Source organism: Adelges cooleyi, unplaced genomic scaffold, assembly GCF_023614345.1.
Source record: "Adelges cooleyi isolate 19-005CV unplaced genomic scaffold, UGA_ACOO_1.1 ACOO_flye_CR_arks_rails_tigmint_CR_PRNA_447, whole genome shotgun sequence".
NCBI classification, from domain to species: Eukaryota; Metazoa; Arthropoda; class Insecta; order Hemiptera; family Adelgidae; genus Adelges; species Adelges cooleyi.
The window spans coordinates 479,357-492,824 of NW_026096130.1; the positions used below are offsets into that span (position 1 = coordinate 479,357).

The 13,468-nt window shown below is 30.5% G+C and overlaps 1 protein-coding gene across 2 annotated transcripts; it reads left to right on the top strand.

The window, feature by feature from the left end:
• Positions 1-1,732: 1,732 nt before the first annotated feature.
• LOC126842162 (zinc finger protein 813-like) lies at positions 1,733-12,221 on the top strand. 2 transcript variants are annotated; one of them, XM_050579049.1, is made up of 6 exons: positions 1,733-1,848; positions 3,358-3,562; positions 4,145-4,279; positions 10,062-10,256; positions 10,418-10,693; positions 11,121-12,221. In XM_050579049.1, exons 2-6 carry the CDS (start codon positions 3,402-3,404, stop codon positions 11,929-11,931), a joined length of 1,578 nt encoding a protein of 525 aa, XP_050435006.1. In that variant the 5' UTR covers positions 1,733-1,848; positions 3,358-3,401; the 3' UTR covers positions 11,932-12,221. The 2 variants fall into 2 exon arrangements, with proteins under 2 accessions (XP_050435006.1, XP_050435007.1); XM_050579050.1 differs by lacking the exon at positions 1,733-1,848 and adding an exon at positions 2,244-2,321 and having other exon boundaries at positions 3,360-3,562.
• Positions 12,222-13,468: the final 1,247 nt, after the last annotated feature.

Below are 13,468 nucleotides of genomic sequence, written 5' to 3' on the forward strand. Positions count from 1 at the left end.
ACATTGTAGAGATTATATCTCTGCTTCGTCCCTAGGAATTGCACGTATAGTTGGGCTTGAATTACACGGTAGTCGTGCTGTCGGAGACACTTAATTGGGGTTCATTAATGTAATAAATATCCACCTTACACAAGCGATCTTATTTTTCGCGGAGAAATTAAAATAATCGGAAAAAATGTATCTATTGTTACGTAAAAGCGTACTAAAGTGTGTTCACTCAAATGGGTAAGGCTCCTAACCTAACCCTCCGCCAGATGTATTAATATAATGTTATCCTAAATGACCCTCCGAGCCGCGTTTTAATATGCCCTACTTCATAAGTCCCTTTTAATTACCATAGAATAAGCTTTATCTTGTAAAAAATTCTAGTTTCACTTAGATTTTTTATGGAACTGCATTTTTCTTAAGACATTTTCGTGCAATTATTCTTTAAGACTTCACTAACTATAAACTCAATTTGAAAAAGTTCTCTGGTGCTTAAAATTCGATATAGAGAGGAGGGAGGGAGGAGGACAATTTTTTTCTTGTGTATAACACGTATTATTATATTGTACGTATTGTTACAAAAGGATAGTCATCGGTCGATCAAAAACGTCTTTTGTGGAATAGGAATTAGAATAAAATATAATACATTTAATTAGACAACACATACGAATATTGTGGTTTTTAAAATAATATACAATCAATTGTCCTGTATTAAAATTGAATTGTGCATGTAATATCTTTTTGTTTAGCAATAAAAACGACAGTAACGTATAATAATAAGTAAAAAACCCTAAGAAAAATATCAATCTAATAATAAAGGTGTCTGTGTTGTTTTTTATTTTTAGATTCTGAGCTAAGCGAGAAACACATCAACAGTATAATGCAACCAATAATATTTTTATGGTTTAATGTTTATTTGTTTACCAATAATATTGACTATATTTTTTATGCTATCAGGTGTAAAAATTATTTTTTAAATTTAACTAGGTTATTTTTATTGTATTCATCAAATCAATCGCTATGCCAATATTTAAGGAAACTACAACAGAACCTACTGTTTTAAATAATAAACATCGACCACTGACGCTGACTAAAATTACATTAGTTAAAGGAGTTATAAATAGAGTGGTTTTGTTTAAAACGTAATGGATATCGTTCAATTGGCTATTTATTTTAGTTCAATTTTCGATAAAATATTTCAGAAAATGCACTAATCGTATGTAAAAATTATTAATCTACAAATTTGTTCTCTATTATTTTTGTCGTAAATTCAACCATTTTAGCGTAAAAAAGAATTATAATGTGCCCATTGCTCTATATAGGTAATATTATGGCCAGTGACCACTAGCGCTATTAGCTCCAGTCAACACCGCTCGTTACTGCGAAATTCTATTAGACACATTGCGCGTGCGCCAACCTGAGTGGACAACCGTGGTGTGGCGTCACCTTACCTTCTCTACACCGTGAGTTTATTTGTTGAACCATTGAAAACTTTTTATTTAAATTATTCGGCGATAGATGGCGCACGAGGCGCGATTGACCCGGGAAGCGTTGTACAATCGGGCCACGCCCCGCACTCCGCCGACCCCCGTCCGTTCCCAGTGCTGTATTATGTGACGCAAACACACATACACACATCATTATCAAGTGTGCGGTAGCGTCCGTATCATGATAATGTATATTTTGCTGTCTCTGACTTACTCAAAGTTAATGATTTGTTTGAAACGGTCTAAAATAGTTGTACGTTTGTGAACATAATATTATAATAATAAAAAAGATTCAGTGCGTGGTTTTATACCTGTCGTTGGACGTTTTTAGGGATAAGAGCCTTCACCAATAATCTCATCGCATTGCTGTGTATTAGTAAGTACCGAGTAACATTAAGGTTTTACTTATTGATTTATAACAATTAATTAGATTATTTAGTTTATCGGATGGGTAATGCATTTTAAACAATTTCAATGTTTTTCATACATTCGTTTGTCGTGTAATTTGACTCGTCGAGTGAGTTGTGCCGTCAGTGGTCGTAGATACGATAATTGATAAGTAGTTACATATAGGAGAGGACTGTGGTTTCTTGGTTTTTTTTGAGTTCTATAATACAGAATTATAAAATATAACGTCATTATCAAGTGTGCGGTAGCGTCTGTAACATAATAATGTATTTACTGTCTCTGACTTACTCAGAGTTAATGATTTGTTTGAAACGGTCTGTTGTTTGTTTATAAACATGTTATAATAAGACAAAAGATTCAATGAGTAGTTTTACATCTGTCGTTTGACGTGTTTAGGGTTCAGAGCTTTGACAAACAATCACATCGTATAGCTGTGTGATAGTAAGTACCGAGGAACAATATGGTTCTATTTATTAGTTTTATAAAAATTAATTAGATTCTCTAGTTGACGGGTTGGGTAATGAATTTTTAAACAGTTGTAATGTTTTTAATCATTCGGTGTTGACTTAGACAGTAACTGTTGGTCATATGTGCCATCGGTGGCCGTAATTTACGTAAAGGTTTCGACTGTTTTTCCGTTAACAGTCGATTATCTATTTACATTTAGTGTGAATAATATATTATTATTATGGTATTTACTGTTTAAATTGTTTTATAGTTTTTTTAAACTACCTACAAAGAGTAAGTGTTTTAATTTTGAAAACGGTTTAATGTTTTAAAAATGTTTACATGACTTGAATGAGTTTTAATTTCAAACCGTTATAACGCCATCTTACAAACATACTAAATGGTAGCAAGCCGAGACAAATTTTAGTTCTGTACTACAATACGGGATGGACTATTAGTATTATTTAATATTTTCAATATAAACGATACTACTAATGCCCATAAACGTATCAGTGTACAAAACTAAAATTTGTCTGTCGGTTGGCTATCTAAAATACTTATAATCTTAAATAGAAACAATTGTTTGGTTGAAGTTGTTAATATCATTATTTTTAATTTGTTACTATTATTAAGAATTCATTATTTTTTATACTAAAAATTATACATTTTTTCTAATTATTTGCTATAATATGCCATAAAAGAAATAATATTTTTTAATGTATTTAGAGAAAGTGGTAACTAATTAATATTTTATGGAGAAAGAAAATTCATATTGTGTTGTATTACATTTTTTAAGAGTGGATTATTTTTTGATAGTAAGATCTTACTCAACCGACTAAAATTACGATCATTGAATCAATGTTTTAATTTTCTTGAAAAACCTCTAGGACTTTATTTGGCTATATTTTTCTTAATAGTTTGCCTGCACTCATATTTTATTTCAATTTATTTAGACTCAGGCTATAATCATTTTTAATAAAGAAAAACGTTACTTCTCGTCTTAATTTTTAATATACTCTCTGTTTTTTAGAGTTGAACTAGTGAGAATCAAAAATACCAAAAATCACTACTAAAATGGATGATTACAACGAGACCATGATCAAAATAGAGGAAGACGAGGACGTTAAACAGTATTTTAACGAAGCCCTAATGAATGAACCAGAGCTGAATCACATTGAAGATACACGCAACAGTTCTCAGACAAACTATACCGATTATCAAAAAACAATTGACAGGTATGCATATAAGTTATGTGATTTTTAAAGTTAAATACTTTAAATACATTTTGTACGAAAAAAAATGTAACTTAATTAAAATTAGGACAGGCATTCTATTGCGCACTATTTAGCGTGATTGGTTAAATTTTAAAACAAAAGCTGAAGACAGTCTGGTTTGTATTCACATAGTTTACTTTTGTTTGTACATTCTGTTAAACAACTGTCTTTAATTTGTCTTAAATCGTTTAGAATTTTAATATCACTGTCTCAGCCTAGTTTGGGTTTCAATAACTAATACATAAATCCGGTACGATCTGGCTTATATTAAATTTTTTTCGGTCGGGTTAAAAATGCAATGAAAAACTGGTTTGTGTTTCTATAAAAAATGCTTATTGAGGGCTAGCATGGTCCGAGCTTTAATAACCTAATTTTGTTCCAAACTTAGTTGGTCTGACTTACAAAATATTAATTTTTTAGTAAGACCAGACCGAATAAATAGTTTTTTTTAAACTGTATTGCCCGTTCGGGTCCCATTTTTTTAGAACTTGACACTACTACAATCTAAGGCTATTATTTTAGAAAATGTAATTTATTTTTTAGACTTAGTGAAGCAGAAGAAATTAAAATAGAAATAGGAGAAACGGACAATTATTGTTTTAAGCCTGTTTTTGAAGTGGAAGAAGAAAATGAACAAGGGAAAGAGGAACAAAACACAATCGACGCGAATGGATACAAGTAATATAATTTTTATAATAATATATTTTAAATACAAGTATTGAGGTTACTTATACATTTATTTGATGTATATTTCCTTATTTTAAAACTATAACACTATTCTCACTAACCAATATTTAAAACATATCCAAGTATAAAATTTAACCAATATAATTTTTAGAAATGTTATTACTTTAATTACACCCAAAGAGAACAACATCAACTATAAACTCACTTTTTTATTATGTTTTTTTTTTAGTTTTTATTATTGTTGTATTTATGTTGTTTATTAAACAAAAGTAATTATTACAACATATTTAACTAATAATTAGTAAAAAGTTTAAAAGCAGCCATGTGTTAACTGTTACAGAGGAAAAGTAAAAGTATATTGAACAAAATAAGATTGTAGGTTATAGTACAGTGTTACCCCTTATACAACATCCCCCCTTTTTTTAAACAATTTTTTTTTTTTTTTTTTAATTTAAGAGCTAATATAGTAATATAAACAAACAATACATACATAACCAAATAATAAATTTTACATTTCACATAATGACATAAAAATAATAATAACATAATAACAACAATGATAATAATAATAATCATAATTACAATAACAGTCTTTGAGGAATTTTTATTTGTCTCCCACTTTTAGTAAACCTATCTTTATTACCAAAAATTTGGAACCATTCAGGGATAATTATTTCATCATCACTATAACTACTACCACTAATATTTTGTTTATTATCTAATACTTCACCATTATATCCACCAGCAATTTCTTGTGGTGTCCCCTCATAAATTAGGATCTCTTCATTCGGATCTTTACCCTCTGCATACATATCCAATAAAATATCATCATTATCAACATCTTGATAAGCACCTACTCATTTCGCATGTCTCAGGTGTGTTGAAGTTCTTCGTACCACTCTACCATCCCCTTGAACCATGTACGAGCTAGGATTAATAGCGTCTTTACTCATAACAGTACCCGGTGTCCATATTGATTTATTCCAAATCATTACCTCATCACCTTTTTTAAACTCTTTTCTTTCCCTAGCTGTTTTATCATAATAGCTTTTGTACTTTTCCTTATACTCTTTTTGTCTTTCATTTACTCCAGTCCAAACTTTTGGCTGCAATTTAGACTCCAGAATGGGAAATTTAGTACGAATTAATCTACTCATTAAGAGCTCACAAGGTGCTGCCCCTATATGTGGTATCGTAGTGCAACGATATTCAACTAACAAGTCACTTAAATCCTTTCGGTCACTCTGAGCTTTTCTTAACATCTGTTTTGCTGTTTGCACTGCTCGCTCTGCCATACCATTTGATCGCCGGTAATTAGGGCTTGAGGTTCTCAGCTCTATATTATATGCTATACAAAACTGGCGAAACTCAATTGATCCAAATGGCATGTTATCAGAAAAAATTAATCTTGGACAGCCGTGAACACTCATTACTACTCTAAACTGTTTTATCATTTCAACTGCAGTTTTTTGTGTAATTTTAACTATTTCTAACCACTTAGAATAATGATCTACTATCACCAAGAAATCAGAGCTAGCAAACGTCAATATATCACAACTTATTATTTCAAAAGGCAACTTTGGCAGCTCATGGTAGATTAATGATTCTTTAACATTAGAATTCCTAAATTTTGAACATATCCTACAACTATCTACAAATAATCTTATTTCATTATCCATGGCAAACCAAAACATCAACTGTTTTGCTCTTAACAATGTTTTAAGTACTCCATTGTGTCCCTCATGAACTAGCCTTAATGCAACAGGTTTCAATTTACTCGGTATTATTATCCTATCCTCAAAATAGACTACCCCCTGTTCAACACTAATACTATCTTTTAAGTTCCAATATTGTCTAATGTTATCTGGCAATTGTTTTTTTTCCTTAGGCCAGCCACTTGTATAAACTTTTATCACCTCACTCAACTCAACATCATTTTCAGTCTCCTTTGCTATTTCCCTAATATTAGTATTCTTATATTCAATTGCATGTATCACTCCCTCCAATTCTTGCTCTCCATCATCCTTATCACATATATAATTTCTAGACAGTAAATCTTCAATAAACATTAACTTGCCAGGCAAGTATTCTACACATAGATCATAAATTATAAGTTTCATTTTCATTTTCTGTAACCACACTGAAATCACTTTATTAAAATTTTTTTTAAAAATTGAAACTAAAGGAGAATGATCTGTCAATATCTTTGTTTTATGGCCATATATATAATTGTGAAATACCTTACAAGCATTTAAGATACTTAACATCTCCTTTTCAATCTGAGCATATCTTTGTTCAGCCTCATTTAAACTTCTTGATGAAAAGGCAACCGGTCTATTCCCTTGTAGCAGACAACATCCTAATCCCGTTTGTGAACTATCACATTGTATTGTTATCTCCTTTTCTGGAACAAAATTCACCAATACTTGAGAACTTGCAACTATTTGCTTCACTTTGTCTAATACTTCAGTATGAGCTTCACTCCACAACCAACTAATATTTTTTTTTAATAAGTCTCTTAGAGGTGTAATTAATGTAGACATGTTTGGTATAAACTGTCGTAGTTAGTTAAAAGCTCCTAACAACCTCTGTAACTCCAGTTTACATTTAGGTGGTTTTAAAGACATTAACGCTTTAATTCTGTCCTCATCTGGTTTCATTCCCTCACTGTTAAACACCATACCAACATACTTAATCTCATGCCTTTTATATTTTATCTTATCACTATTAAATTTTATATTTAATTTTTTTGCCCTTTCTAATACTTGTATTACTACTTCATCATGCAGTTTTTCATCCTCTGTTGCTATAAGCAAATCATCAAAGTAGATGTACACATTTTTAATGTCGCCAAAACACTCTTGATTTTTCTTTTGAAATTCCTCAGGTGCACACGACAAACCAAAGGGTTATCTTGTAAACCTGTAAAAACCAAATGGTGTACTAAAGGTGCACAAGTAACTCGACTCTTCATCTAATTTGATTTGCCAAAATCCAGTCTTCAAATCAAACAACGTAAACCATTTCTTATTGTATAAATGCATTCGTAACTCTTCAAGAGTGGGGATTAAAAATTGATCTCTTATTACTACTTTATTCAATTCAGTGGGATCTAAGCACACACGCAAAGATTTATCTGGTTTTTCAACAATAACTATATTACTCGACCATTCATGAGGCCTTTCCACTTCAACTATCACGCCCATATTACACATTTGAGACAAAGTATTTTTTAATTCACTTTTAATGGATTCTGGGACACGCCTAGGAGGATTTAACCTCGGTTCACTGTTTTCCTTAATTCTTATCCTATATTCTCCCGGAAAACAACCCAGTCCATTAAACACATCTTTATATTCATTTACAAGTACATTCAAACAATTATTGGACTCAACGCTTTCTATCTTAGACCTATTAATAAAACCAAACTTAATACATGTATTTAATCCTAGTATAGGTACACATTTACTTTGACTATCATCTACAATAATGAACCTGATATTAATAGATTTTTTATCTATAGTTTCACATAAAAGTTCAACTGTCCCCATACTTTTTATATCAAATCCACCATAGGCCTTAATCATAATATAAGTATTACTCAATTTTTTCCCACAATTAATTTCTTTAAAAATACTATATGGTATTATATCAATATCTGAACCCGTATCTAATTTAAAATAAATGAGATTATTATTATTAGGTTTAATGATTTCAGTCCACTTTTTTTTGTTCAGTTTTACACTAATATTTCCTATTTCAATAGACAATATATCAAACAATTTATACTTAGGTTCATTATAGCTTACATAGTTATTATGCATATCCTCACCAATGTTATTGACCTCTTTTCGTTGTTGTTCTGTGTCTTTATTAGCTTGGCATCCCACCAAAAAATGATTTAATTTTCCACACTTAGCACACATCTTTCCAAAGGCAACGCATTTCCTATATCCATGTCGTCTTCTACACTTCTTGCAATCATAATCCATATCCATAGACCCATTATTGTTCTTATTGCGTCTTAACTTGTCTTGCTGTCCACTGGTTTTAAAAGTTGACTTACTTTGCAATTCAGTTTTATGTACGGCAACTTCTTCATTTTTATTCAGCACTGTTTGCTGATATTTTGCTGTTTCTGCTGACTTGCAATGTTCTATCATTCTTTCCAGGGATAAGTCAGGTGCTCTTAATAACCTTTCCTGCAGTGCATGATTCCGTACACCAAGAACAATACGAACTTTTACCATGGAGTCCTCTAGGTCTCCAAAATGACAACGCTTTGCAATGGTTTTGACTTCTCTAAGAAATTTATCAAATGTCTCAAACTCTTCTTGTTTTCTTTGGAAAAACTTGAACTGCTCTATTATGACATTAAATTTAGGTTCATAATATTCCTGTAGTACTTTAAATATTGTGTCTACAGTCGCTGTTGAGTTAGTTACATTCAACGTTTCCAACAATTCAAAGGCATCATCGCCTATTACACTCAACAATACTGTAACCTTAAGGTTTTCAGTTTTTTCATCCAGCTCATTGGCTCTGAGGTACAGGTTAAACTTATTTTTAAATAACTTAATATTATTAATTACTGTACCCACATCATTAATGTCCAATGGTGCTGGAGCTGGAACAATTGATCCTCCTGCATTCGACTGCGCCATGTTGTATTTATGTTGTTTATTAAACAAAAGTAATTATTACAGCATATTTAATTAATAATTAGTAAAACGTTTAAAAGCAGCCATGCGTTAACTGTTACAGAGGAAAAGTAAAAGTATATTGAACAAAATACGATTGTAGGTTATAGTACAGTGTTACCCCTTATACAACAGTTATAACTTAATTTTACAGATTTTCTGATTCTTTTTAATTAATATACTTTTTTTAATTATATTTTATAATTAAAAGTTATAAGAAAAAAAAGAACAGGAGATAGAGCAAAGAAAGACAATTGTCAAGAATGCAGACAAGTAATATAATTTTTAGAATAAATTAATTTAAATACACGTTAATAAATAAAAATATTGAGGTCACCCATAATATTTTATTTTCAGTAGCAGGACACGATTAAATGCATTTTTTAAATCTAATTTCCCTTTTTTAAAACTATTATACGTGACACTTTTCTCAAGAACCAATAATTAAAAACACATACTGTTAATATAACATATTTTTTACCAAGACATCAACAATCTTGAACTACGTTCGGTTTAACTGTATACTCACTTAATGATTTACTAGGTACATGTAATTTAGACAAAATCATCAACATTTTGGGAAGAAAAATAATTATTATATTATTTTTATAAATAGAACTATATTTTTAAATGGTAACATGTGATAATATATGCGCGTTTTTCAAAAAACATAAAAATTAACTTATTTTGAGAACAAAGAAATGCATGATTTTTAGTACTATTATTTTCAACCATTATAGTCTTTTCTGTGTTAAATACTTCAATATAGGCTTTAAATATTTAAAATTAAAAGAAAAAATTGCGGAGAGCAACAATATGTACGAATACATCACAGCCCGAAGAGACTAGTGGGATAACTGACCATACAGGCTTTATGAATATTACAAGCGTATCTCCTTGAGTTGCTTGTCTAACAAAATCATATTGCTGTAAATATTATAAATATTTTAATACATCGCAATTAAGTTCATTTTTGGCTATAACAAACGACAACAACATTAACTATAAACTTACAGTTTATTATGCTTTTTTTTTAGTCATTATAATTTTTTTAAATATATTTCATTTTTTAGGTATTTTGAATCGAAAATCAAAGATGTGGACAGAACAAATTATTACTACGGGACAGTGAACAAAAATGACAAAGACGACGAGGATATGGAAGCGGAGTTAACTGAAACCTTTGTAGAAGAAATAAAATCGACTAACATTGTAAACTCATATGACAGTTGCGTGACGGAAGTGAACGATTTTCAAAAAATATACAAGTAATTTGGTTTTTTTCATTACATATCGTAACTAAATACCTAATTATAAAGTAGTAATAAAAGATTGCATAGTCACTATAAACGATTCATTCATTAAAATGCATTACTCGCTGCTGGTATTAACTATTTCAATTTTGAGATTTTTATTAAATCATTTTTAGTGACAGAGAAGTGTGCAATACAACGGTGGTTAAAGTCGAAGTCGATTTAGTAGATGGAGATTATTACGAATCCTTGATTGAAGTTGAAGAAAATAATCCTTTGGGTTTGCAAACGACCGACTACAATTTGGAAAAAATACAGCAATTTTTCTGTAATATATGTAAGAAGTCTTTTAACGCCAAATGGAAAATGGTCCAACACATAACTCGATCACATAGTGTATCTTCTTCGACCCAGAAAAGCACTAAAAATCAGATCATCAATAAAAATATTATGTAAGGCAATATTTTATTTAATGTATTAAATTATAACTTGTTTTTTCGTTAAAAAGAATTGATAAAAAAATTTAAAAACTTATCTATAATTCAACAGTGTAAGTTTAAATTAACTAATAAGTAATACCAAAAAAAAGAAATGGAGAGCGGCAAGTAAAAAACCTGAAAAATATTCACTTTTGTGAACAATTAAAAAAAAATTTTGGAAAAAAAAATATTCGTCCCTATATTCTTACATTTTCTAGTTGTATCGTTATCTATATTTCTATCTATTCATCCGGATGACTCAAGATTATTAAGAGGAATTTTTTGTAAATCAATCTTTATTTTTTTAAATAAAAAATTTAGTCATTATGTACAAATGTGAAAATAATATGATTTGTTTAAACGTTATTATTTACTGTTTTGGTTTTTTTTTTTGTTGTAGGGTAAATAACAAAATCAATGGTTGTCATGTTAAACCTTGGACAGAAAAAGAATACAAAAACCAAATAGCACCAAACGATAACAACTCGGGACGTAAACCATACAAATGTACTGTTTGTTCAAAGTCATGTTATTCAAATGCAGACCTCATAAAACATAATCGCGTGCACACTGGAGAGAAGCCCTTCCAGTGTTTGACATGTTTAAAATCGTTTACTGAAAAATCCACACTTACAAAACACCACAAACAAATCCACTTGGGTGAAAGACCATACCAATGTGCTGTTTGCTTAAAGTCATTTTATTCAAAATTAAACTTCACAAAGCATAAACGCCTGCACACTTATGAAAAATCCACTCTCAAGGGACACGAGCGCGTGCACACTGGAGATAAACTTAATGAATGTGCTGTTTGTTTAAATGTAATTTCTTCACACTCGGACATGACAAATCATAAACGCGTGCACGCTGGAAAAAAGCATATCGAATGTGCGGTGTGCTCAAAATCGTTTTCGCAAAAAGCCATTCTCACTAGACCCTATAAGTGTACTGTTTGCCCAATAGCATTTTTTCGAAAAGACCACCTCATAAATCACGAACGAGTACACACTGGCGAAACCCCCTATAGTTGTACTGAATGTTCAAAATCATTTTCCCAAAAGTCAAACCTCACTAGACACAAACGAGTGCACACTGGCGAAACCTATAGTTGTGCCGAATGTTCAAAATCTTTTTCTAAAAAATCATCACTCGCTAAACACAAAAAACGCATTCACACTGATGAAAAGCCCAGCTACAGATGTGCTGTATGATTAAAGTCATTTTATGAAAAATCCACTCTCGCCAAACACGAACTCGCGCACAAAGGACAACAGCTATATATTTGTGATGTTTGTTTAAAAATCAGACCTCGCCAAACACACGAGTACACACTGGTGAAAAGTTCTACTAATGTACAGTCTGCTCGAAGTCGTTTTCTTCAAAAACAATCCTCAAGAAACACGAACGACTACACACTAGAGAGATGCCTTATTTCTGTCTTGTATAATAATAATATTATGTATTTTTTATATTTTTATATTTTTACTAATTATCTTATACATCGGTTTTGTTACAATCGTTTTTTTTTTATATTGCTTGTTGCTTACTGCTCATGCTTCACGAGACAAAACTAATTCGTGACATTTTTCTTTACTTTTGAAATAAAAATTATGTTTGTCGGATGGAAATCCAAAAAGTAAATCTGGTCTATGAGTTGTGAGTTATTTTTACCTGCAGCCGAATTTGATTACGATAATAGCAGAATACACGATACTTTAAAGCAGCAGGCTTATGACGTGTTAAATAATAGTGCTAGAACAACAATAAGTTTCCCGAATAAAACAAGAAAACAAACTTGTTATACACTCTGTTGAAGTAAGTTACATAAAAAGCAAGAGGTTCAAATAAATAATATTTTTAAACCGTCGTACATGTAACAGGCCCTTCGAGCGGGTCACTTAAAATGTACCAAATATTTAGTCTCATAAAATTTAAATTAAAAATCATCTCCCACCCCTTCTAGGAGAATATGTAAATCCCACTCTTTGATTTTTTCTTACTTTTTTTATAATTTTTTTTTTTTTGACATTTTAACCGTGGGTATACTTTTTTTGTAGCACCTATACAGATAAGTTTAATGTTTTCCAATTTGTATAAAAAAAATTCAAATCACTTAAAACAGTTAAATAATTAATTAAAGGGAGGTCACAGGTCTACAGGAATTATTATAACAGCTGATAAATAAACGCGGCGGTGCGAATCGGCGAATAATAATTGATTCTATGTGTAATTTTCCCCTATTTGTTGGATTTTCCTTTATAAAAATGTATTTAACTACAGATTATTGAGAAAATTGTATCTGCTATAGTTTCATTCTAGATCTATCTACATTTGGTCTAATTTTCAGACTTAAATCCCAAAAACTTTGCTTGAAAAAGTGTAATAAAGAAAACGATTCTATACCTTATTGGGGAAAGGGTTTATGATACATTTTTTGGATTTTTCGTGTTTATGGGTACTATTGACATGTTTAAAGAATATTCCCTACTAATTTGAAACTAATTCGAATATTTTTAAAAAAAATTCAGAGCATCGTAAATTTTTTGGGCGTTTTTCGTGATTTTGAAGGGCAAGAAAGGGTACATTTATTTAACTTATGGCCCAATAAAGTGTACCTTACATGTACGATATTTATGATCTATAAAGTTGCTAAACGAAAAAATCACAGGGTACAGACACAAAAAAAATTAAAAAATAAAAACATCATTGTAAATACAATACTTTCTCAGCTTCGCATCGAAGCTAAAA

Bases quoted from the DNA above. Each gene is read 5' to 3' on its own strand.
- LOC126842162 (XM_050579049.1), top strand. From the start codon at position 3,402: ATGGATGATTACAACGAGACCATGATCAAAATAGAGGAAGACGAGGAC. The intron at 3,563-4,144 runs GTATGCATATAA...TTTATTTTTTAG, and splicing joins TATCAAAAAACAATTGACAG to ACTTAGTGAAGCAGAAGAAA. The intron at 10,257-10,417 runs GTAATTTGGTTT...AATCATTTTTAG, and splicing joins GATTTTCAAAAAATATACAA to TGACAGAGAAGTGTGCAATA.